We start from the raw sequence: 22,991 nt of genomic DNA on the forward strand, positions 1-22,991 counted from the left end.
GCCTGCGAGCCACCCAACCAGCCAGCAGTGCCGTCCACGCTCCAAGCATCTGCAGACGCTGAAGGAGGTGTCTGCATGTGCGTTTAAACCAACAACAAAGGAGCGCAGTCAGCGAAATGTGGCTGATAAAACAAACTAAAAGGGGCTGGGGATGTGGCTCAGTGGTAAAGCACTTGCTTAGCATGCGTGAGGTCCTGGATTCAATCCCCAGCACTGCAAAAAAAAAAAAGAAAAGAAAAGAAAATCTGGTACTGGGGGGTCCTTATTCTTCGATATTATTCTTTTTACTGATAGCAATAAAAAGTGACCACTACCAAAATGTGCAGAAGTACACATGCTCAAAATGAGGCAGCTCACTTCCCCCATACCTAATCCTATTTTCCAGAACTCATCATTGTAACACAAAAATTTTTCAGTTCCACATGACATCTAACCAAATACTTCGTTTGACCCTAATATTTCTATTAAAAAACGAGGTGACCAGATTCTGTATTCAGGTCAACTCATTCTCAGGGAAGAACTGGCAAAAGCGGATCTTCCAAATCAGATTCCCTTGAGGTCTGGAGTGGGAAAGTGGATGGAAACCAAGGCTCTTCGTTTGCCACGTAGGAACCTGAACGCTAAGTGTGACGAAGCCTTTTAGGGCCCACAACATGGCTCTGCCCTCCGAAGATGACGGGCTTCATCCAGCTGTTCCCACGTAGGCCCTGAGAAAGTTCAGAGGAGCCTAAACTCTTACCTGGTCATGGTGGTCATTTTTAAGACTGTATTTATTGTGGAAATCTAAAAAAGAAGAGGAAAAATAAATACTTTGTCTTTTTTATTAATACAAACATATTTAATGGAAATGACACAAAAAAGGAGAAAAACATTAGAATGACAGACTGCCAGGATCAAGTTTGACCCACCCAGTGGTTCTCAACTGGGAGGCGAGTCTGTAGCCCCCACAAGTGAGGATACCTGGAGACATTTCTGGTTGCTACAGCTGGAGGGTGCGCTGCCGGGACCAGGTAGAGGCCCAGGATGCTGTTAAACATAGACAACGTGCAGCACAGTCCCCACAACAAATCACCTAGACCAAAATGCCCACGTTGGTGAGGGGCAGAGACCCTGGTCTACTCCGAGGGTGAGAAAATGACCCTCTGTAAGCCACCTGAAGAAGGGCCGGGGAGTTGGGCCCACACAGCACAGGAAACCAAGACACTCCTCCTTAGCTTATTCACAGTGAGCCTAGGAATCATGTTCACGGTACCAAAAAAGGAGGAAAGTGGTTACTGTTTGATAAAGACACACTGAAAGTCGTCTCTTCTGCCTTCATCCTCTGAAGCTACACATCCACAACAGCAAGAATGCTCCTTCCCTCTCCTGGGGCCCCTGTGACGTCTGCCACCACCAATGGCTTTACCACATCTCTATAGTAATTTGGAAGCTATTTCGAGTTCAGTAAGCGAAGCCCTGGCCTCAGATTGCATCAGGTGGGCAAAGTCTCCAGGGCTTAAAACAAGGGGAAAAGAGGATGGGGAGTGCACACGGGGCCAGGAGAGGGAGGACAGCAACCTCGGGATACCGCAGCCGTCCCAAGAGGCCGTTGGGCAGTCTGAGTTCATTCAGGCGAGCAGAAGCAGACACTGAAGGAACACACGCAGGGTCAAGACAGATGCACAGGCGGCAGAGTACTCACAAGATGTGGGTGCAGGCCCAGCTCCTGGAAGGTATCTGGAGCAAATACTTGTTCTCGAACCTGCTGTACCACAGGTCTGCAGAGGACAGACAAAGCCCAGGATCAGGGCCCATGCCAACCAAGGGAAAGGCAGAACACAGGCGATTTCCTCCCATGCCTGAGGTACAGCTGCACCTGAACGTACCTGTGGAGTTCCGGGATGTCAGGGTTATTTTTAAACAATGATGAAGTCTTGATGCATGGCTTCTCTTGCTTTCCATCTCCTGTGTTAACCCAATTCTTCTTTGGAGAAAATGTGTTTTGTGCATTCCCTCTAAAAGCCCTCTGTGTTTTTTCGGCACTAGTTTTCTTGGCTGGCAGAAAAGACGTCTCTTTCTTCCGTTTTGCTGGGGGAGCCTCACTGGATGCTTGGTGTTTTCTCTTGGTAGCCTTTGCTTGCTGTGTTATTCCCAAAAGGAAAGATCAAGAGGTGCATTAGCCCATGAAGACAGACCGCAGAGTGAAGCCTGACTGCCCACGGAATCACACCTCTTTCTGCAGGGATCATTACACCCCATATGCCAAGCCACGGTTCAGGATTTGCAACCAGATTCTTGCGCTGCTTTTTCCAAAATGGAAAAAAAGAAAAAAAGTCTCAGCTCACTCATCTGCAAGACCTCACTGTGCATCCTGACCCTTAAACCACCTGGAGGAGGATGAGGATTAGGAAGGGAGACGCGCCTCCTGAGCTGATGTTAGCCAGCGAAGTCTGTGTGCAGGGAAGGGAGAACCGCATGGTGAAGTGTGCCTGCTAGCTGCCCCAACCCTCAAGATCCACCTGGACTGCAGGAACAGAGGGGCCGGGAAATGAACCTCTCCTCCAAGAAAGCACCTCAAACCCAGACGGGGAGGAAGTGTAATGCCCAGCCCAGCTTGTGCCCAGGAAGCGGGAACCTTCACTACTACCCTGCCCCAGTGCTTGGCTCTGTCACCCTCTCCCCTCAGGCTGCTCCTCCAGATTCAGATGGTCTGGAGACAGCTCGACTTGCTGTTCCCATTCCAAATGAGAGGCTGCTCCATTCGTCACTTGGATCACAATCGTTTCCAAACCTCCCTGCCTACTGGCGAGCACAGGCTAGCCACGGCTAGGCGCTTCCTGCCTGTTGCTTATTTCCATAACACGAATGTGATTAAACGCAGGATATCTGAACTTCCCCTAGGACCCCATTCGATTCCTCTATTGTCTTTTGTCTTTTTTCCAATTTACACAGAATGTAAGAGCATCTCTCGAGTAGCCAGTGCTTGTTATTCTGGAGTTTTGAAAAAGGTTATTTTCCTCTTGCCTGAAATTATGGCTTATGTGTGCACACTGACTTGCATCAGCCTTGACTCTCAATTTCAGGCTAACATACCGATACAAACTACAGTTCTTTTTTTGGGCAACCATAGGATTTCTTTACTTAAGAAATTCAACAAATATAATTTCAAGTATGTAATACTAATAATGTATGTGCTGGATGGCTTTACTTTGTAAATTTATTTTTACAAAGCCTCAAGTGTATGAATTTTAGGATCAAAGAAAGAAATGAAGTCAAGTTTCAGGTCTGTTGAGTCACTTGCAAGGTACTATAAAATTTGCTGACTTCACCTGATTTACACTCTCTGGAGCATAAAAAGGCCTGAAGGCCACTCCTACTATGCCTGGGACTCCTATCACACCTTCGCGAGCAGAAGGCCTTGCAGCCTATTCTGCTCCTGACCAACCCCAGGACTAGGAAGCTCTTGTGGCACTCAGGAGAGATCTGCCTGCTTGAGCATCGGCCTGCTGAGGGTGCGCTCCACAGCCCCACAGGGCTCAGGTGTGCTCCCTTTCTCGAGCAGAGTGACCCTCTCTGACGTACAACTCCCTCTCCCTCTCTGAACTAAGTGCTCCAAGTGGTAAACAAGCTTTAGACACCTTGTCGTCATTACTACATCAACACCTCTAAAACCAAGCACGATATAGGCTTCCACTGCTCCTGGGCTAAAAGTGGAACCTGCAGGAAGACCCACGAAGCTCCAGAATGTGGTTCCAGCCCTTCTCAGCAGCTTCAGCCTCACCCTCTGCCAATATGGCCTTTCTGATTCCCAGGACATGCGGTGCTCCTTCCCTCCTCCAGGCTTCGGCACCTGCTATTCCCACTGGGGGACTCCAACCTGCCTGTGGGCTGGCTAGTGTTCACCTGCTCCATCCTGGGACGCACCTTTCCTGTTGGCCCCTCTGTACCACAATGGGCCAAAGTTCCTTGGTCCTGGCTCTCCAGTACCCTGACTCTCCTTTGTGGCACTCAGCACAAGAACGAGCAAAGCACCTTATCTGGTGACAGACTGCCCACTAGGATGTAAACTTCCAAAGGAAAGGGCCTAGCCTGCCCTGCACTGCCAGCCACGCCTGACACAAAGTTAGCATTCAACAACACCTGTGAGGCAAATAAGTGATTGACACCGGATGGAATGTGCCCTTCACACAACTGGACGCTGCTGCCATTTGCTAGCTCTTCTCCCCAGGGACCGTAACACACCCACTCGGTAGTTGTCAATTATCTTGATTCTGAAGATATAAAGTTCCATGATTAGCCAAGACCTTAGGAAGTCACAGACCAGTGGAAGAGAAGTGTAAAACCATAAATCTAAACCCATGTTGATACAACAGAGGACACCAACATAGCCTAAGGCAAAGGAAGGGAGACAAGAAATCAGGGACTCGTTCTGAAGTTGTGCTTGAGCAGAGGGAGCAGGGGCCTACCTGAGCTACTAAAATTAGCTGTGCAACATGAAGCTACTTCCCTGAATCTGCTCATGCACCTATGAAAGGAGGGGACTATGGCAGGTGATCTATAGGGCCTGCCTAGCCCTAGGAGCCTGAGGTGCCATGTCTTTGATATTAAGAGACACTCTCTATATATAATCACTATGTGCTAGGCAGTACACTAAGCACTCACCCGATATCTCATTTATTAATACAGGCAATAGTATCACCTTATTTTAAGATAAGAACACTCAGAGAGTAAGGTACTTTGTCTCAGGATCACTGAGGGAACCAAGCTTTGTGCTGGAATTATGATTCTACATCCTGATGCAATGCTATAATGGGCCTTATTAAATGTATTCTACTTGGCTATAAAACAGTTTCATTTCTAGAAGGATATACACCAAAATGTTAAAAGTTATCTCTCAGTATGGCAATTATGGGTGGGGTTTTATCTTCATTCCCAATTTCCTCAAACGAGTTTGTATTAACTTAATAATCAGAAAGCACTTGGAAAGAAAACATCCCATGCAGTGTCAGGACTAGCAGCGTGACTTATGACCCTTGCAAATCCACTGTGCTGGCTGCCCATCCTGGGTCCTGGCGGGTCTGGCCAGCACAGTCATCCCTCCCCTTCCAGTCACACCGAAATGCAGATGCAGACAAGTCCACTGCTGATACCTGTCCCTGGCTCTCGATTAATTCCATTCTGAAACAGTGGTTAAAGCAATCATAAAACTAGACACTTTAATCAATTCACTCAAAGTTTCAGTAAGTGCTTTCTGTGTTAGTTACTAGGCTTATATGTCAAACAAGTACTGACTTCCTTGTGCAGCGATCTATTAACCAAAACGGTGCCAATGTCACTTTTTAACACTGGCACTAGGTAAGTGCCTCTATGGGTCAATGTATAAAATCTGCGTGTATGTTATTTAGTTGAATCCTTACAGAAAAGGAATGCTCCCACTTATGGGTAGGAAAAATGGAGATCAGAGAGGCTGAGTTAACCTCCCTGAGGTCACACAGCTAGTTCCATGCGGTTGGCATGGACTCGGCTGCACCAGTGACTAGCAGAAGACTCCTTTGCTCCTAATCATCTAAATCTTAAAGTTTATCTCACACACACACACACACAAAGGAAGAAGAAAATATCGCCAAATAGAATCTGGACGCTGGGTGCTGGCCGGTGTGAGGCTGTTAATATGCAGCAAGAACTTGGTCCTCGACACACTGGTTGGGCTGAACCCACCCCCGCAACTCACTTTCCAATGGAAGTCCCAGACCTTCCCCCGCGCCAGGCCGAGGAGTCCCCCCTGCCCTTCTGCCACTCAAGCCTCCACGAGCCTCTGCCCCGCGGTCCCCTTTTCTGGGAGCCACACCGACCCCGCAGCCCGCTTTCGGCTCCGGCCCGGCAGGTTTCAGGCGTCGCTCGGCTCTCCGCCGCGGGGTCGGACCGCGAACCTGCCGCCTCGCCCTGGCTGCGCGGGCGACCGCCGCGGTCCCCGCCCGCACTCCCCGTCCGCCCGCCGGCACTCACCGTCCGCGCCCACCCGGCGGCCTCCATGGCGGGCGCGCGCGCGACACGTGGGCGCTGCGGCCGCCGCCGCCCCTTCCGGGTCCGGGTCCGGAGCACGCGGCCGCGCGGAGGCCGAGCGCGGCGGGGCAGTGGCGGGGGCGCTCGCCGAGCCGCCGCGCTCCGTGCCCGCGTCCCCGGCGCAGCCGCGTGGCCCGCCCGCGGCGAGGTCCCCGAGGGCCCGGCCGGCCGCCGGCAGCGGGGAGCTCGAGGCGCCCGCTCGCTCGCGCGGTTTTCAGACAGGCAGTGTCGTGGCCGCCCGGCAGGGCTGGTCGCCTGGCAACGCGGGGTCCTTCCTGGCTCGGCGGCGCTCGCGGCCTGAGCGGAGGAGGCCGTCGCGGAGGGCGCTGGGGGCGGCGGCCGCGCGGCGGGGGCGGCCGCGGGGCGGCGACGCGGGCTGCGCGCGCGCCGGGACCCGACCTCTGCGCGGAGGGGACATGAACGCGGCCGACAAGGCCCGGCTGGGGCCCGCGGCCGACGGGCCGGCGCCGCCCGAGGACGAGGAGGGCGAGGGGGGCGGGAAGGAGCCGGCGGCGGACGCGGCCCCCGGGCCCAGCGCCGCGTTCCGCCTCATGGTGACCCGGCGGGAGCCGGCCGTGAAGCTGCAGTACGCGGTGAGCGGCCTGGAGCCGCTGGCCTGGTCGGAGGACCACCGCGTGTCGGTGTCCACGGCCCGCAGCATCGCCGTGCTGGAGCTCATCTGCGACGTGCACAACCCGGGCCAGGACCTGGTGATCCACCGCACCTCCGTGCCCGCCCCTCTCAACAGCTGCCTGCTCAAAGTAGGTGCGCCCGGCCCGGTCGCCTCGCGTCCCGTGCGCGCGGAAGGAGCCTCTCGCTAGGCGTTTGCAGGTTAAGGGGTGAGAAACTCCAAGCCCGGGCTGCGCCGAGCCAGCTTCACCCCCGCCAACGCGCATCCGCACCCCGGGCTTGGGCCGCGAGCTGGGTCCCGCCGCCCTAGCTTCGCCTCTGCTTCTGGCGGGCAGCTGGCGCAGATTGCCCTCCGCAGTGCTTCGGAGACTCCACCCCCTGTTGACCCAACCCCAGACCTGCCCCTAGCATTGCTCCTATTGTCTGGGCCCGACTCCCCGAGGCCTGGGCTGGCTTTGTTTACTGTGTCGCGTCCTCCTCTCGCGCCTCTTCCTTCGCAGAAGAAAAACTGGTCCATTCCGTTGTTTCACCTTCTCAGTGGTTTTATTGTGAATGATCCTTGTGTCTCACCTGGGGCCGATAGGTAAACACTGGCTTATACTCTAGTTTTTCTTCACTAGCTAAAAAGCTTTGGGATGTGAAATGAAAAAGCTTTTGGAAACAGTTGCATGCTTAAACTTTCAAGTCTAAGGTCTCTGTATAAACTTGGTACTTTCAGCTTCTTATAACCTAAGTTCACCTCGACTTTAGTAGAGTTTCTGAAGTTTTACTGTTTTAATAGCACCATTTCAAATCAGCTTTTTAAAAGTAGTAAGGCATTTACTTTGTTTTACTTCGTTCATTTTAGTAGCTTAGAAATATGAAAAACTTTGCTTGTTCCTTTACAGATTTGTGTGCTCCTATACACAATAAACTGTCCGTGTATAGTTGTTCGCGAGTGGTTGAGTAGGTGCCTGCCCTCATGGAGCTGAGGTTCTTTGGCCAGTTGTGAACAAATAATAAGGCAGTAACAGTCAGTGATAAACACAGTAAAGATTGTGACCACAGACAGAATTTGTTAATTGGCTTGCTCTGGACAGCCATTCTGAGTTTGAGTCATTCACTGTGGATAAAGTGGTGGTAGCCTTTGCTTTTTAGCAAACTTAATTCAAGTTTCAAACACAACTTGAGTATGAATATGAAGATATCCTTAAATTCTGGGGATATTTTAAATTTGACTGGTCTTGCCATATTGGATGTTTGCCACCACTGTTTAATAGTACCAGGAAATCTTTATTTAGCCTTCTGATAATTGATACAGCGCTTGCATGAAGAGGCCTCATGGGATAAAACTGGCGTAATGGTAAGGATGTAACAGAGTCCATCAGCACTTTGATGGCTCAACCCTTCCATGATCCCAGCAGACTTAAATCTGCTCCCTGCTGTCTGACTTGCTTTTGTTCTGACCCAAATGACAGGCAGTCTGCAGCCTGGATCACAGTTACAGCATGTAACACTCCTGCACTCGAATACATGCTGAGCCCCTCTGAGGCTTTTTGTTCTGATTCTGTTATTTAGATTATGAATTTCTTTTAGAAAAATCTGCAGTTATTTAATAGTTCAAACTTTGGGTGCTGATGTTTTAAGAAACTTTTTATTACAGTGGTCCAGGAGGCTGAGGCAGTAGGATCATCAGTTCAAAGCCAGCCTCTGCAATTTAGTGATGCCCTAAGCAACTTAGGGAGACCCTGTCTCAAAATAAAAAGGGCTGGGGGTGTGGCTCAGTGGTTAAGCGCCCCTGGATTCAATCCCTGGTACAAAAAAATAAGAACTTATTATTTAGAGGACCATCCAATGCTACCTATCAAATAATGGAGACTGAGTCACCAAAGGTTCCTGCGGATGTCCAGCCTGATGTCATCACCACATGCCTTCCCATACTCACCTTTCACCAAATTTCCTCTAAAAGAAAAGCCAGGAACCCCAAGAACACATCTCTCACTCCCAAGATGGCCCATGTTCTCCCGAATGTGTACTCCTTGCTTTCCTAAATAAATTTCTGTGCCTCCATGGACATGTGCTGAAATTCTTTTGTCACCTACATTAAGGACCCCACTTGTCCTGAGTTGAGGCCCTGCTTCTCTAAAAACTCAGGATCCTCTTCCAGTGACATCTCTTCCCCAGTGATAGTGCCACTACAAAGTGGTACCTTGCATTTTACATACTTCTATTAGGTCTTATTAACAGTCGCTTCATCCTCAGAGAATACTAATAATAATCATCACAGACAACATTTATCAAACACTAATGTGTATATTACATATTTTGATTTAGTTAACCTTCTTGACTGAGACATATATTGCTATTATTTTGTAAATGAGGAAATTAAGACCAGAAGGTTAAAGCAATCTGCACACAGTTGTGAAGCTAGTGTGTAATACTGTGAGCATTTGAAAACGGAGTATGGTGTCATGGTTCAGATTTTCATTCTGATGCTGTGCTTTGTTATGTTGTGTCTTGGATTATCTCTACCTACGTAGCATCCTGCAGCTCATTTCATTGGGATTTCCAGTCTGTGTTTCTCCAGTGGGTCTATAGCCTATCCAAGAGATTGTTTCAAATACTTAAAATTAAGGTCTATAGCCTATCCTAGAGATTGTTTCAAATACTTAAAATTAAGATCTGCTGCCTAAAACACCATTTCCATGGTGTTTTTTAGGATGACAACTCCCCCAGAAAGTCCTACTTTAAATTTTTATTTTAATTCAATTTTTTTGGGTGACTCTGGGTAAACAAGTGTGTACAGTGCTCCTGTGACTTTTGAAGGAAGAATGATATGGGATGTTTTGTGTTTCTAAAGCTATTTGGACTTAGAACTCTTTTCAAGAAGCAATTTAGGAAAGTAGTGTTCTGTGAATCACTTTAGAAAAAGTTAGCCAACTAACTTTCATTAGGTGGGCAACTTTTATTTGGCAGTGTGAGCAGGAAAGAGAAAAAGGTTAGATTATCTCTTACTAGTTTCTAGTGATTGCTGCTGCACCATACACTGTTCAGTTGGTAATACACTGAGAAGTGTTATTCCTAATCAGGTTTACTAGCATGCCTGTGTTCACCATTCAGGGAATCTTAAACTACTTGTTGCACTCTGACTTTTACGTCTCCAGTTGTCTAAGCTTTATCCAGAATTTAGCTAGTGGTTCTTCATTAACATTTTCCTAGTTCTCTTTGTGTCCCAGAGTGTAATTCTTCTGTGCTTGGGACCTTATTTAAAGTGGCTTATATATTCATATATGTCTGAGACTTGAACTCTTTTAATCATGTTTTGCCCTTTCAGTTTGAAGATCAGTCTCTATTTTAAAAAAGAGATTGACATTAAAAACGAATTGAAAGGTGCTGCTTTCTTTTTCTGTCCATTTGTCTAAAGACAGTGAATCAAGTCCATCATGCTTCCAACATAACAAACCGTATTTTGGTTGACCTCTGCTCTTTGGATATTAACCTTGCTGGCTATTTTATGGCTTTGAATCACTTTTTTGTTTTTGCTTTGCCATTTATCTCTTCCTCCACCTTTAATGTCCTTTAAAGTCTTTTTAAAGAACTTGCCTTCATATGTCTAGGCACTGTTGATGTGTTATGTATGGACCTGGAGAAGGGGAGGTGGATGATAGCTAGCAGGATCTCAGAGGGCCTCATAGAATCAGGCCCGGTAAGATGGGTAGGATTTGGATAGGGGAAGGACTAGGCCAGGGGACAAAGAAAAGCAGGGGTGGGAATGAAATGCTCATTAACTAGGGTAGAGTGGTCTGATTGGAGCCATCTTGCTCTATAGAGTAGAGAGCAGTTGGCGCTGACCCTCAGCATAATTTACAGATGAACAGCTAAAGTTTGTGTTGTAAAGGTGTTATAAAAAGTCCTAGTATCTAATTGTATCAAAGATGGTTAGGGATACATATTTTCATAAGTTTTTAGCGCCCCCGTATTGTTTTGTGACAAGCTCAGCTAAGTGCTCCATTCTCTCAGGAATCAACTGGACTGGGGTTGTGGCTCAGTGGTGGAGCACTTGCCTAGATATGTGTGAGGCACTGGGTTTGATTCTCAGCACCACGTATAAATAAATGAATGCAATAAAAGTCTATCAACATCTAAAAAAATTTAAAAAAAATAGAATCAACTACATTTTGTTGCTTTTGTCAAGAAGCATATGGAAACCAATCTATGAATAACGACATTTATTCTGACCCTTAAAATAAAAAACAATTGTCATTTCCTTGTGTAAATGCTCACTCAGTCTTTAGATGTGATCTTTTAACCACTTAATGCCAAAACTAACGGACTTATAATATAAAATCATCATATATATTATGAATACTCAGTGAATACAAGTGAACATTTATCTGATAGTTTCTATTCTCTTGTTTTCAGGTTGGCTCAAAATCAGAAGTTGCCGAGTGCAAGGAGAGATTTGCCAACTCTAAAGACCCCACCATCAGCCAGACTTTCATGTTGGACAGGGTGTTCAACCCCGAGGGGAAGGCCTTGCCACCCATGCGAGGATTCAAATACACGAGCTGGTCTCCCATGGGTTGTGATGCAAATGGCAGGTGCCTCTTGGCAGCGCTGACCATGGACAATCGCCTCACTGTCCAGGTGAATCTCAACAGACTCCAGTGGGTCCAGCTGGTTGATCTGACTGAGATTTACGGAGAGCGTCTTTATGAGACCAGTTATAGGCTCTCTAAAAACGAGGCTCCAGAGGGAAATCTCGGGGATTTTGCTGAATTTCAGAGGCGGCACAGCATGCAGACCCCAGTCAGAATGGAGTGGTCGGGCATCTGCACCACTCAGCAGGTCAAGCACAACAACGAGTGCCGGGACGTGGGCAGCGTGCTCCTGGCTGTCCTCTTTGAGAATGGTAACATCGCGGTGTGGCAGTTTCAGCTGCCCTTTGTAGGGAAGGAATCCATCTCCTCGTGCAACACGATTGAGTCCGGGATCAGCTCCCCTAGTGTTTTATTCTGGTGGGAATATGAGCACAATAATCGGAAAATGAGTGGCCTTATTGTGGGGAGTGCTTTTGGACCTGTAAAAATTCTCCCTGTCAATCTCAAAGCAGTCAAAGGCTATTTCACTTTGAGGCAGCCTGTTGTCTTGTGGAAAGAAATGGACCAGTTGCCTGTGCACAGCATCAAGTGCGTGCCACTTTATCACCCCTATCAGAAGTGCAGCTGTAGCCTGGTGGTGGCTGCAAGGGGCTCCTATGTGTTCTGGTGTCTTCTTCTAATCTCCAAAGCAGGTCTGAACGTTCACAATTCCCACGTCACGGGCCTTCACTCCCTGCCCATCGTCTCCATGACCGCAGACAAACAGAATGGAACCGTGTACACTTGTTCCAGTGATGGGAAGGTGAGGCAGTTGATTCCCATTTTCACAGATGTCGCATTAAAGTTCGAGCACCAGTTGATTAAACTTTCGGATGTTTTTGGCTCGGTGAGGACTCATGGGATAGCAGTGAGCCCCTGTGGTGCATATCTGGCCATTATCACGACTGAGGGCATGGTCAATGGCCTTCATCCTGTTAACAAAAACTACCAGGTCCAGTTCGTTACTCTCAAAACCTTTGAGGAGGCAGCTGCTCAGCTCCTGGAATCTTCAGTGCAGAACCTTTTCAAGCAGGTGGATTTAATAGACCTCGTACGCTGGAAGATTTTAAAAGATAAACATATCCCTCAGTTTTTACATGAAGCTTTGGAAAAAAAGATCGAAAGCAGTGGGGTCACCTATTTTTGGCGTTTTAAGCTTTTTCTTCTGAGGATTTTATATCAGTCAATGCAGAAAACCCCTTCAGAAGCCTTATGGAAACCTGCCCATGAGGACTCAAAAATCTTGATAGTTGACTCTCCTGGGATGGGCAATGTTGAGGATGAACAACAAGAAGAGGGCACCTCTACCAGGCAGGTGACTAAGCTAGGCCTGCAGGAGAGGAGCAGAGAGGGCGACACAGAGGAGCCCACAGATGACTCGCTGCCTCCGTCGGGAGATGGTGGAGGCCATGAGCCAGTGGAGGAGAAGCTCCTGGAGATCCAAGGGAAGATCGAGGCTGTGGAGATGCATCTGACCAGGGAGCACATGAAGCGTGTCCTGGGAGAAGTGTACTTGCACACCTGGATCACAGAAAACACCAGCATCCCCACCAGAGGACTCTGCAACTTTTTAATGTCTGACGAGGAGTACGACGACAGGACCGCTCGGGTAGGTGTCCCCCAGATGGCTCAAACCGTCACGTCTGCTTTCTTCCAGAGAGACAGAGGACAGGTTGGGTCGCTGAAGCTCAGCTTTCATGTTGACGCTTTCTAGGTAGTTGATTGGCATGAGGTTGGGGGAACAAAGAGGAAATATGGGTTAACTGGGGACCCATTCTTAGTACACAAAGGATGTTGGGTTCTTCCTCACGGTGGCCTTGCTGAGGTGCAGGGCTTGCTGGAGGAGGTTCCAGTCTATGGGTGAGTTCAGGGAGGCTGTGCTGAGCAGAGCAGAGCAGAGCAGAGCAGAGCAGAGCAGGTTCTATGCCTTCCTCCTTGCCCTTCCTGTCTCACACCTGCTAGGTGGGGCACCTTTTCAGTTAAAGGACTTGAGGCCTCTGGTTTTGCCAAAAAAGCACACAAAGGAAATATTTCTATTTCGTTTTTACAAATACTGAGTATTATCATTTTTTTAGCACTGGAACAGTCTTGCAGTGTTACATAAAACATGTTCCCTGGCATTGGGGTCCCTGAGAGAACTCCAGGAGCCCAAGTTTGGAGATACTGCATACTCCCTGCTCCTCTTAAGGACCCCTGTGTGGGTTGCCATTCTGAGAACTCTGAGAACTCCTACGGAAGAGAAATGTGCCTTTGTCACCCAGACTTCTCCACCAGGGAAGCATCCTAGCAGCTAACATCTGCTGAGGTACAAAGAACTCAGCTCTGAGGAACACACTGTGTGCACAGGTGTTTAGAACCACACTCTTTTTTTTTTTTTTCTTTGAAGATTGGCACTCTTCTCACTGCCTAAAGTCTTGTTTAAAGTATTAATTGAAAACAATAAATTCAAATGTCTTCATCCTTAATGTTAAGTCATTCAGAAATCACTTGTTGCATTTTCTTGGTGGCAGTAACACTTAGACACCCTGAAATGACCGCTGAGATGTCCTCAGTGACCCTCAGAGTAACCAAGATGCACCGGTTATGTAACTGACTTTTTTACTTTAAAAGTCAACTTTTGGGCTGGTGCTATAGCTCAGCTGGTAGAGTGCTTGCCTTGCAAGCCTAAGACCCTGGTTTCGGAAAATCTCCAGCACCGCACAAAAAAAAAGTCAACTTTTAAGCATTGTTTCCTTATGTTTAAATTGTCTGGAAAAATATTCTGCTTGTCATTGTGTCATGGGACTATTTAGGATTATGTCAGTGAGATGGCAAAAGCATTTTAGAGACTGAGTAATGAAGTTCGTTCTTATTTAGTTTATAATTCTGGTTCGGATGCTGCATGGACTGGGGAAGCTATGTCTAGCTGGCTGGTTCCAGCAAAGCCAGCTAAAAAACAGAAAGATTGTACCTACCTGGCTGTCCCGACTGTGTTCTGACTGGAGACAGTGCATTCTGTGTCTTAAAATCTAACTGTGTACTTAAACTGAAGATCTTTCTAGTTGAAGATGTGGGCTGGGCTCTAGCTCGGTGCGAGTGTTTACACCAGGGTCCCGGATGGAAAATCTTCTACCCTGGGATGTTGCTCTACCAGTGATAATCACCCACCTCTGAGATTCCTGCCCAGCGGGCCAAGTGCATGCTTCTCAGCCTTTCCTTCATTATCACCTTCCCCTGGAGTGTTCTCCTGCTCCCCCATTGTCCCTGCCCATGAAATGTTTTTTTGTTGTTGTTGTTGTGTTTTTTAAAATATTTTTTTAGTTGTAAATGGACACAATATCTTTATTTATTTATTTATTTTTATGTGGTGCTAAGGATTGAACCCAGAGCCTCCCACGTGCAGGCAAATGCCCTACCCCTGAGCTACAATCCCAGCCCCCATGAAATGTTAATATGACAGATATATTGTGTTTGTTTATGTGTTATATGTATATCTGCACTATAAGATTAAGCCTGGGCATGGTGGCACACATCTGTAATCACAGCAACTCAGGAGGATGAGGCAGGAGAATCATAGGTTCAAAGCCAGCTTCAGCAGTTTAGCTAGGCTATAAGCAACTTAGTAAGATCCCGTCTCAAAAATAAAAATATTTAAAGGGTTGGGGATGTTGCTCAGTGGTTAGGCACCCCTGGGTTCAATCCCTGGTACACACACACACACACACAAAACAAGGATTTTTTTTGTCCCCCAAGAACCAATATTTGTCACCTATGAAGAACTGTCAGCCTCATTGAGAGTGAGTCAAATGAGACAGTTGGACTTGGTGATGAAGGCCATTGAGAGCACCCAACAGCAGTCCTTAGGTGCTTCTGCAGTGGAGGAATTCTGAGCTGGCTTGCCATTGTGCCCTTGGGCTGTTTGGCATGTCTATGACTGGTTGTAAGTTAGATAGATCTTTTTTTTGGGGTAGTGCTGGGTACTGAACCCAGGAAGGACCTCTTATGTGCTATGCAAGCAGTTTACTAGTGAGCTACTTTGAAATTTAAGTGAACTAATATTAGTGAATTAATCCAAAATCTTATAGATTCTTCACAAGAAGTATAAATGGATTCAAAACTTGGAAGAGCACTATGCTGGTTCGAGAAGGTAGTTCTTAAGGGTTGGTACATCCTGTGCTTCCCAATGAGATAGTAGTGAGGTTTTCTTTCTTTTTTTACCCAAGAAAATAATAGCTGGGTCCAGTGATGCACTCCTGTAATCCCAGCTAAGAGGCAGGCAGGAGGACTCCAAGTTCCAGGCCAGCCTGAGCGTCTTAGTGAGATCCCGTCTCTAAATAAAAAGAGCTGAGGATTATAGCTCAGTGGTAGAGTGTTTCCCTCACATGTGCAAGGCCCGGTTTAACCCCCAGCACCCGCAAGAAAAGGAAGGAAAGATGAAAATAACAAAGTAGAGGAAAGCAGAGCCCAGGCAGAGGCAGGGCCTAGAGCTGTCTCCTGTCTTGTCGCCACACCCCTGCCCTCTTGGCACGCCTCTGCAGTGGGTGACTGGACCTCAGCTGCAGGCTGCCTGACTGGATCTGCTGGGGGTCTTGGGGCCACTGAAACAAAGGATTACTTTTTTATCCTGATTCTTGTACTTTGTAAGCCTTTCTTAAAGAGTAGACGTTTGTAGAGTCCTATAAAGTTAGCAGTATTGCACAGTATTTTGCATGTGGAGATTAAAGTCAAAACATTATTAATAACAGCTAAATACTTGTTCCAGACAGAAGCAGCATAGTTCAGAAGCAGCTGAAGCAAGGCAGGTAGTGCCAGTTTGTCCTCGTCAGGTTTTCCTTAATGGTCCTGGTTCACCCTGTTGTCACCAGGTGCCTGAATTGAATGCGTGTGTTTATTCAGCCAGTTGACCCGGTCCCGTCCGACAGCGAGCCTGGCTGGTGTGCAGGTGCACGCGGTAGACCTGCCTGCCCGTCTCCTACTAGCAGTTTTTGCTGCAGGCACCTGCACTGCTGCTGCCGCTGACCGCTGTGTCTCGCTAGGTGCTGATTGGACACATCTCAAAGAAGATGAACAAGCAGACTTTCCCCGAGCACTGCAGCTTGTGTAAAGAGATCCTGCCGTTCACAGACCGCAAGCAGGCCGTCTGCTCCAACGGGCACATCTGGCTCCGGTAAGCCCTGCCTCACCCTGCTCCTGCTGTTACTCAGTGCTGTGTAGTGCGAACCACTGTGACCTAGAGTAGGTGACCTCTGTACATGTCGCCCACCACTGTGTTGCAGGAGAGCTGCAGTGTGAAGCCCGGTGTGGGCTCTGCCTCAGTCTGACTGGAGCAGGACCTTGAAGGACAGACTTGCTGCCTGGTTTATAGAGTTTCCAGTTTGCTTTGCTTGTACTGCTTTCCTTTAAAGTAGCATGAAGTTCTTAAAGGTATTATTGCAAAATAATGTCTGTTGAGCAGATCAGTTCATGTGTGTGCCTGGACACATTTTTTTCTTTGTTAGATTTCATTATGAAAGGTAGAAGCTTTCCTCCTTCCATCCCTATAGTCTCACTGTGACAGGTGACCTTCGTGTGTCCTTATTTTATGGAGTAAGGTCATAAGCTTGCACCCACCAGTCTGTACCAACTGTGAGCCACATTTGACAGTCATTTGCTTCCTTGCCCACCTCCAGGACATGTCCCTTGCCGGTTCTCCTGTGCTATTCCATCTCTCCTCCTCCATGTGGCCTTAGGGCCTGAACTTCTGTCAGCGCTCTCTCTGGAGGCTTGTACTTTGGCCAGGACTGATGAGCCTGTGTCCCTGCCCCTCTGTCTAGATGTGTGTGCTTCAGTGCCACTCAGCACCTCTGTGGGTGTTGTCCAGCCTCTTCTCATTGCTGCTGCCTCTACCCTGGCCTCTTGCCCACGGTCATAGCTGTCTTTCACCTGCTCTTGCTGCCTTCCTCCTTGCCTCGCCAGTCTTCTCGACCTAGTCGTGATCATGATCTTGTCCGGATATGGCCAGCTCGTGCAGCCCTCTGCACAAAAGTAGCTGCCTGTTCTGATGTGCAAGGCTGATTCCCTTCGGTGACCCACAGTGCTCCGCACAGCCAGGGCTCTCCTCCCGCACCCTCACTTTGACTTCTTTGGTATTTCTCTGTTGCTCTCTGCATTCCAGGTGACCTAGTCTCTTTCCTTGGGTACATGAGGGACACCTGCTCTGGGACACTTGTGGAGCTGATCCCCCCACCCGCAGGCTCTTCCCGCAGGCACTATGTGCCTTCCTCAGATGTCCCTCTTGCTGCACCCCTGTCATGCCTGCTGAAGCTGTAGGCCTGCTGACCCCCTCCCTCCCGCGTTCTGCACCCTCTTCTGCCTCGCTCCTCCTCCGTGGTCACCATTATGTAGCGTGTAAGCATTTGTCTGCTTTTCCTTGTTCTTCTCTGGACAAGGAAATTCCATGAGGATGGGGATGTTGGTGTTTTATTCACAGCTATTTCTAAAACAGTGTCTGGGTCGTGGCAGGCGCTCGGTAAACACTCACATTTAGTTTTAGCCGAACAGGCTGTGCTGCCAGCCCCTCCTAGCGGCCTGCCCGCTCGCCGTCAGGCTGTCGTGCGTGCGTCCTCGGCTTTGGTGCCGTGACCCCATTCGTATCAGTGCTAGGGTTTTCCAGTGTGTGAATGCTCTGTAATTCATTCCTTTATTGGAAGGTGTTGGTTTTTTTTTCCCCTGATTTTACTGTTCAGACTTTTTTTTTTAACCTTTTCTTTTTTCTTTTTTTTAAGGGGAAGAATAGGAAATAAGCTTATGGTAGATTTTAGGGTTATAGTAAAAAGAACATTTGAGCACTGTCAGCCTGCCAGGCAGTCTTCAGCAGTGCTCAGCAGTGCTTTAAATCACTCTACCCTCCAGAACCAAGCAGGAGACACCACGGCCAGCCACTCCTGTGGGTGGAACACTAGCACTGGAGAAGTGACCATGTTTGCCCCCGTCACACCAGTGTTTTGTGCAGAGCTCAGAGCCTGGCCTGGAGTGCAGTGTGACACTCCGTATTAGTGCCTCCAAGATGCGTTCCTTCACAGAAGTTGTTTTCCATTTTGCTGATTAAAATTAGTGCCAAGATTCCTCAGCATGATCTCTCGGTGCGGACGCATGCTAGCTTCTCTCGGGTGGGCTCTTCCCTGTGGTATGCTCGTCTTCACTCAAGGTAAACCTGCTTGGACCCCTTCCCCTACCTCCCTCCTCTTTATATTCTCTGCTTCTTGGTTGCTCAGCTGAAAACTGCTGCCTTTGGGGAACCTTCTCCAGAGCTCACCTGTACCCTTTGCCACCTCACGTACCCCACCTGCCCCAATGGCCTTGTCCTGATAGATGCTCAGTGAAGATTTGTTGGGTGGAATTAAACCATGGGCATTGGATGGTTTCCCTTCTTTTTTCATCCCATTAATTTCATCTTTGGTGCCCTTGCCCGTGGTACTGTCAGGTTTTCAAAGATAGTGCTTCTTCCTAATCATAGCAGTAACTAACAAGAATCACCTTCGGTGTAATAGTGTGATCAGTTTGTTTTTAACCATAGTAAGAACTGAGAATAGTCGGGAATGGACAGTGCTGCAGTCACATAGCAGATGAGTGACTGGAAGCTGTGTCTCTGTGGTTCGTAACATGACATACCACTTCCCTTTTATAAGTGCGGCTGGTGCAGGTTTGCCCCCAAGGAGGGCTAAGGTAGGATACGTTGCCGTACCTATGCTAGAGCTGCCCTCAGCCCCTTTGCCCCCAAGGAGGGCTAAGGTAGGACACGTTGCCGTACCTGTGCTAGAGCTGCCCTCAGCCCCTGCCACTTCCCAGTGTTGGTGGAACCCAGGCAAGCCCTCTGCCTTGACAGTACAATCCCTCTTTTCTCAGGTGCTTTTTAACCTACCAGTCCTGCCAGAGCTTGATATACAGACGGTGTTTGCTCCATGACAGCATCGCCCGGCACCCGGCTCCAGAAGGTGAGTGCTTTCTCATCCCTGGGGCAAGGAGGTGCAGGCAGGCAGTGTGCCAGCACCCCACGTTGTGGCTGGGTGGGCTCCACACTGATCAGTTTCTGTTGTCGGGGGGAGCAGGCTCGGGCCCCTCTTCACAGTGTTGCCACGAAGCCAGAACTGATTGTAAAATGGTCACTGGAGTCTGTGGTGTTGGAGCGCACACTGCCTTCACTGCTGCCGCTCTGTCACTGAGGACTGATCGGGGTTTTGTAGATTGTTAGAAACTGAAGCCCAAAGAGTGGGGTGCCTTGTCCAGGGACACATGGTCATTGCAGAGCTGGGGCCAGAACTTGGTCTCAGTGCTGCTGCACAGCACGCATCCTGTCTGGGCCTGATCCAAGCAGGTGCTTGACGCCTCGTCTTTCTTCTGCAGATCCTGACTGGATTAAGAGGTTGCTGCAGAGCCCCTGCCCTTTCTGTGATTCTCCTGTCTTCTGAATGCAGTGGCGGAGGGCGGAAGGGCGTGAACTCTGCTGTGGCGCCTTCCCAGAGTCTGGGAAGCAGGGCCTGGAGGACGCTGGCGCTCCGTGGAGAGGCGCTCTTCCTGACCTTCATAGGGGCCTCTGGGAGGACAGCGTGCACCATCACTGGGACTAAAGGATATTTTTCAAGTGACTGATGGCTTGGTGTCATTTTCAGATTGGACATTGTCCCCCAGCACCTTACCCACTGAGGAATGTTTACTTTTCAAGAGTCTTGATGGAAGCAGTTTGAACAAAAAATTGTCCTATGGTATCTAGGAACATTGTGATCTCTGCTAGAGAGTTGTATGAGGACCTTGCTGGGGCAAGTTAGGTTTATCCTTGCTTTAGTCTGAGGCTGCCTGGGTCTCTAGAGGGCTTGAGTTGCCTGGTAAGTGCATTCCACGCACCAACAGATATTAAAAGTATTGAAAACAATGTGTGGGCTGATGTTTTGCTCAGTAAGTAGCTGCAGATCTGTATCCAGCTGACTCTTGTTTCTCATGCACATGGAAAACATTTTCCTTTAAAATTCTATATTTTTAAGAAGTTGAAGTTAAGACTAAAATCACTTTTAGTGTATCAACGATCAGGTGACTGTTAGAAGCCAACAGTTGTGATGTGTTCTGATTCTCCCCTGTATCATCAGATTTGCCGACACAGCTCGTTGACACGTGTGAAGATGTGAAGTGCCCTGTTTCACCGTTGGTCCTGCTTCCAGCCCACTGTGCAACCCAGACAAGATGCCGTGCAGAGGGAAAATGTTTTCTTTTGTGTTAATTGGAACTTAAGTATTTAATGTTGACATTTCTGGTTGGTCCCTGAGTATCCAGGGGAGGAGTCTGTCCAGGGACTCCTGGAGAGAGGGCAGTTTGGAAGTGGAGACCTTGATTTAGTGCTATAGATGTGTGCGGCTGTGTTGAGCAGAGCAGAGCCTAGGACTCCTCCTCTGCAGAGCTCCTGATATTTGGAATATAGATATTTGTAGGCTCTAAAGAGGAGATGTTGTGTCAATTTTGATTAATTGTGCTTCAAACCTAATTTAGACATTCTGGAATTACAGTATTCATGGATTTTTATAAGTGACCTAGGGATTGGTGCTAATGAACCGGACTGAACTTTGAAGTGGTGCGTAGCACTGGAAGGTTGAATGGGAGCTCAAAAAACAAACTCTTCACCCTTATTTTGTGCTTTTTTGCCTTTATTCTGACATAATCTTCTGCTTTTATTTCATATCCTCAGTGAAAGACATTTTGCCTCACTCAGAAGTAGTGTCTTGATGTTGGCTGCTGCGGAAGAGATGGGCACTGCCCATGCTGAGCTCGTCCCTGTTGTGTCCTGGAGTTGAGCCCACAGGCTCCTCAAGCACTGCCCCGGAGTATCTCGTCTTGTCAGGTTGCTGCTTTGTCTCCTGGGCTTAATTGTGCATTTGCTGGAGTCTTCTTAGATTTCTCGTTTTGTGATGATTTTAAACATCATGTTTGTCCAGACTTGAGGGACCAACTTGTTAAAGTGACATTCATGGCGGAGAACCTGGCAGCAGGGTGGGCGTGTGTCACAGGTCAGAGTGCAGGCAGAAGCCGCTGGTGCCCGCAGCTGTCCAGCTCATGGCATGTGACATGCACGTGGCAAGCATGTGGGACAGCGGCAGCTCTGGTCATCAGGCATGCTGGGCTTCACCTGGTTCTTTGCTTCAGACTAGAGCCATAGGAATTCTTGGGGTTTTTTGTCTTTTGGGGGTACTGGGGATTGAACCCAGGGGCACTCAACCACTGAGCCACATTCTCAGCCCTTGTTTGTATTTTATTTAGAGACGGGGTCTCACTGAGTTGCTTAGGGCCTTGCTAATTTGCTGAGTCTGGCTCTGAACTCACGGTCCTCCTGCCTCAGCCTCCCAAGCTGCTGGGATAACAGGCATGCGCCACCTTGCGTAGCTCTTGGAATTTCTTTATTGGGGAAATTTGTGCTGCTGCCATTAAAAACTTGTTAAGTTTTTATTGAAAGCGGTTGTGCATTTTTGAGATTTTAACTACTAGGATAACTATGAAGAATCTCTGGAATTTAGTAATTTCTGTAAGAATAAATGTGGCGACTGACTTACTAGACCTGGTTCTCTTTGCGGGGACTTGGCCCACTGGCATTCTTAGGGCTCAGGCCTGGTGTCCACATGCCCAGTAGGGAGGCCCTCTCCCAGCCTCTCCCCCAGCCACAGTGCTGGGCAGGCAAGAGGAGACTTGGGGTTGATGGTTTGAGTTTCTGGAAGGGTTGGCGTGCCGGTGACAGCGTGGTCCTCAGTGCGGCCTTGGAGAGCGGGAGCGGCGAGGGCTGCGGACTGCCCTTCCACTTCAGCTTAGCTCCGCCTCTGGGCCTTCCTAGAGTTGCCTGGGCTGTTTCGGTGTCTTTCAAGTTGATTTTAGCTGTACCTGTGATAACCGCGTCAGGAATGGGAGGAAGACTAGCTGCCCTGCACTTAAGTGCAGGAGGCAGATGCTGTACAGTGTGACCTTCGAGGCCACAGCACTGCTGCATTTCCCAGTCTGACACGAGCGTTGCATCAGTTTCTCTGCCCGTTCCTGTTATTCTAGATAAGAAATTGAGGGTTTGTTATGCTTGAAATTCCCACTGAGACCTGCGTCCACCACCCAGACTTGAGGCATTTCTGCTACTATTAAATCTGTCAAAAGTCCAGTTATTTCTCAGTGTCAGGAGTCATCAGATCCCTGGGGAAGCTTGTGGCTGAGTGTCACCTTCTGCTTCTCCCTCTAGGAAGTTCTGAGCATATTGATGTTGAAGGGCATAGTTGGATCTGTTAGCAGGTTTAACAGGTTGATTAGGTTGAGAGAATGTTAAAGGTCAGTGATTAAATATGGAAACATCGTTTCATCACAGGAGTTGGGGGCGCTGGGAGGGAGGAGGGCGGCCCTGGTGGTGTGAGCGCTGCTTCCCTCCCGTGGGGGCGGAGCCGGAGTCAGTTCCTCGTCCCTCCCGCCCTTTTGCTCCTGTCCTCTCTTGACTGCCGTTCCTTTAGTTCCCCAGCTGTAGGATATGTTCAGAGGTGACATTTCTGTTTTGAAAGAAGAATGAGTGAATGAAAAATTTTCTAACTGCTCAGCCAGGAGTGGGGCTCCCTTCCTGGAAGAAACTGCTGTACTCCTTCCTGAAGGCAGCAGTGTGAGTTACTAACAGCATGGGGAGTCGTACCTGGTTTTCTTCAAGACTTAAAAGTTTCCCGGTCCGAGTCCAGAGACGGG

At 48.6% G+C, this 22,991-nt stretch overlaps 2 protein-coding genes across 2 annotated transcripts in view; one reads left to right on the forward strand and one right to left on the reverse strand.

Annotated features, from left to right (window-relative positions):
• The window catches only part of DDX31 (DEAD-box helicase 31), a gene marked incomplete at its 5' end in the record, with an annotated part of 57,363 nt that extends 50,642 nt beyond the window's left edge, over positions 1-6,721 (reverse strand). Inside the window, 7 exon segments of the mRNA XM_079111703.1 lie at positions 740-783; positions 1,682-1,757; positions 1,866-2,115; positions 5,961-6,301; positions 6,303-6,382; positions 6,384-6,451; positions 6,454-6,721. Coding sequence (XP_078967829.1) covers positions 740-783; positions 1,682-1,757; positions 1,866-2,115; positions 5,961-6,301; positions 6,303-6,382; positions 6,384-6,451; positions 6,454-6,721 — 1,127 coding nt within the window.
• Positions 6,674-20,178, forward strand: GTF3C4 (general transcription factor IIIC subunit 4). The gene is made up of 5 exons (XM_079111737.1): positions 6,674-6,807; positions 11,074-12,900; positions 16,307-16,437; positions 19,155-19,243; positions 19,653-20,178. The coding sequence occupies exons 2-5, from the start codon at positions 11,152-11,154 to the stop codon at positions 19,715-19,717; spliced, it is 2,034 nt and encodes a 677-aa protein (XP_078967863.1). The 5' UTR covers positions 6,674-6,807; positions 11,074-11,151; the 3' UTR covers positions 19,718-20,178.
• Positions 20,179-22,991: the final 2,813 nt, after the last annotated feature.

The sequence above is a fragment of the Sciurus vulgaris genome, assembly GCF_902686455.1.
Source record: "Sciurus vulgaris genome assembly, chromosome: 15".
In the NCBI taxonomy this organism is placed as follows: Eukaryota; Metazoa; Chordata; class Mammalia; order Rodentia; family Sciuridae; genus Sciurus; species Sciurus vulgaris.

Coding starts and splice junctions, on each gene's coding strand:
- GTF3C4 (XM_079111737.1), top strand. CDS start 11,152: ATGTTGGACAGGGTGTTCAACCCCGAGGGGAAGGCCTTGCCACCCATG. Junction 16,438..19,154: donor AACGGGCACATCTGGCTCCG/GTAAGCCCTGCC, acceptor CTCTTTTCTCAG/GTGCTTTTTAACCTACCAGT. Junction 19,244..19,652: donor CCGGCACCCGGCTCCAGAAG/GTGAGTGCTTTC, acceptor TTTCTTCTGCAG/ATCCTGACTGGATTAAGAGG.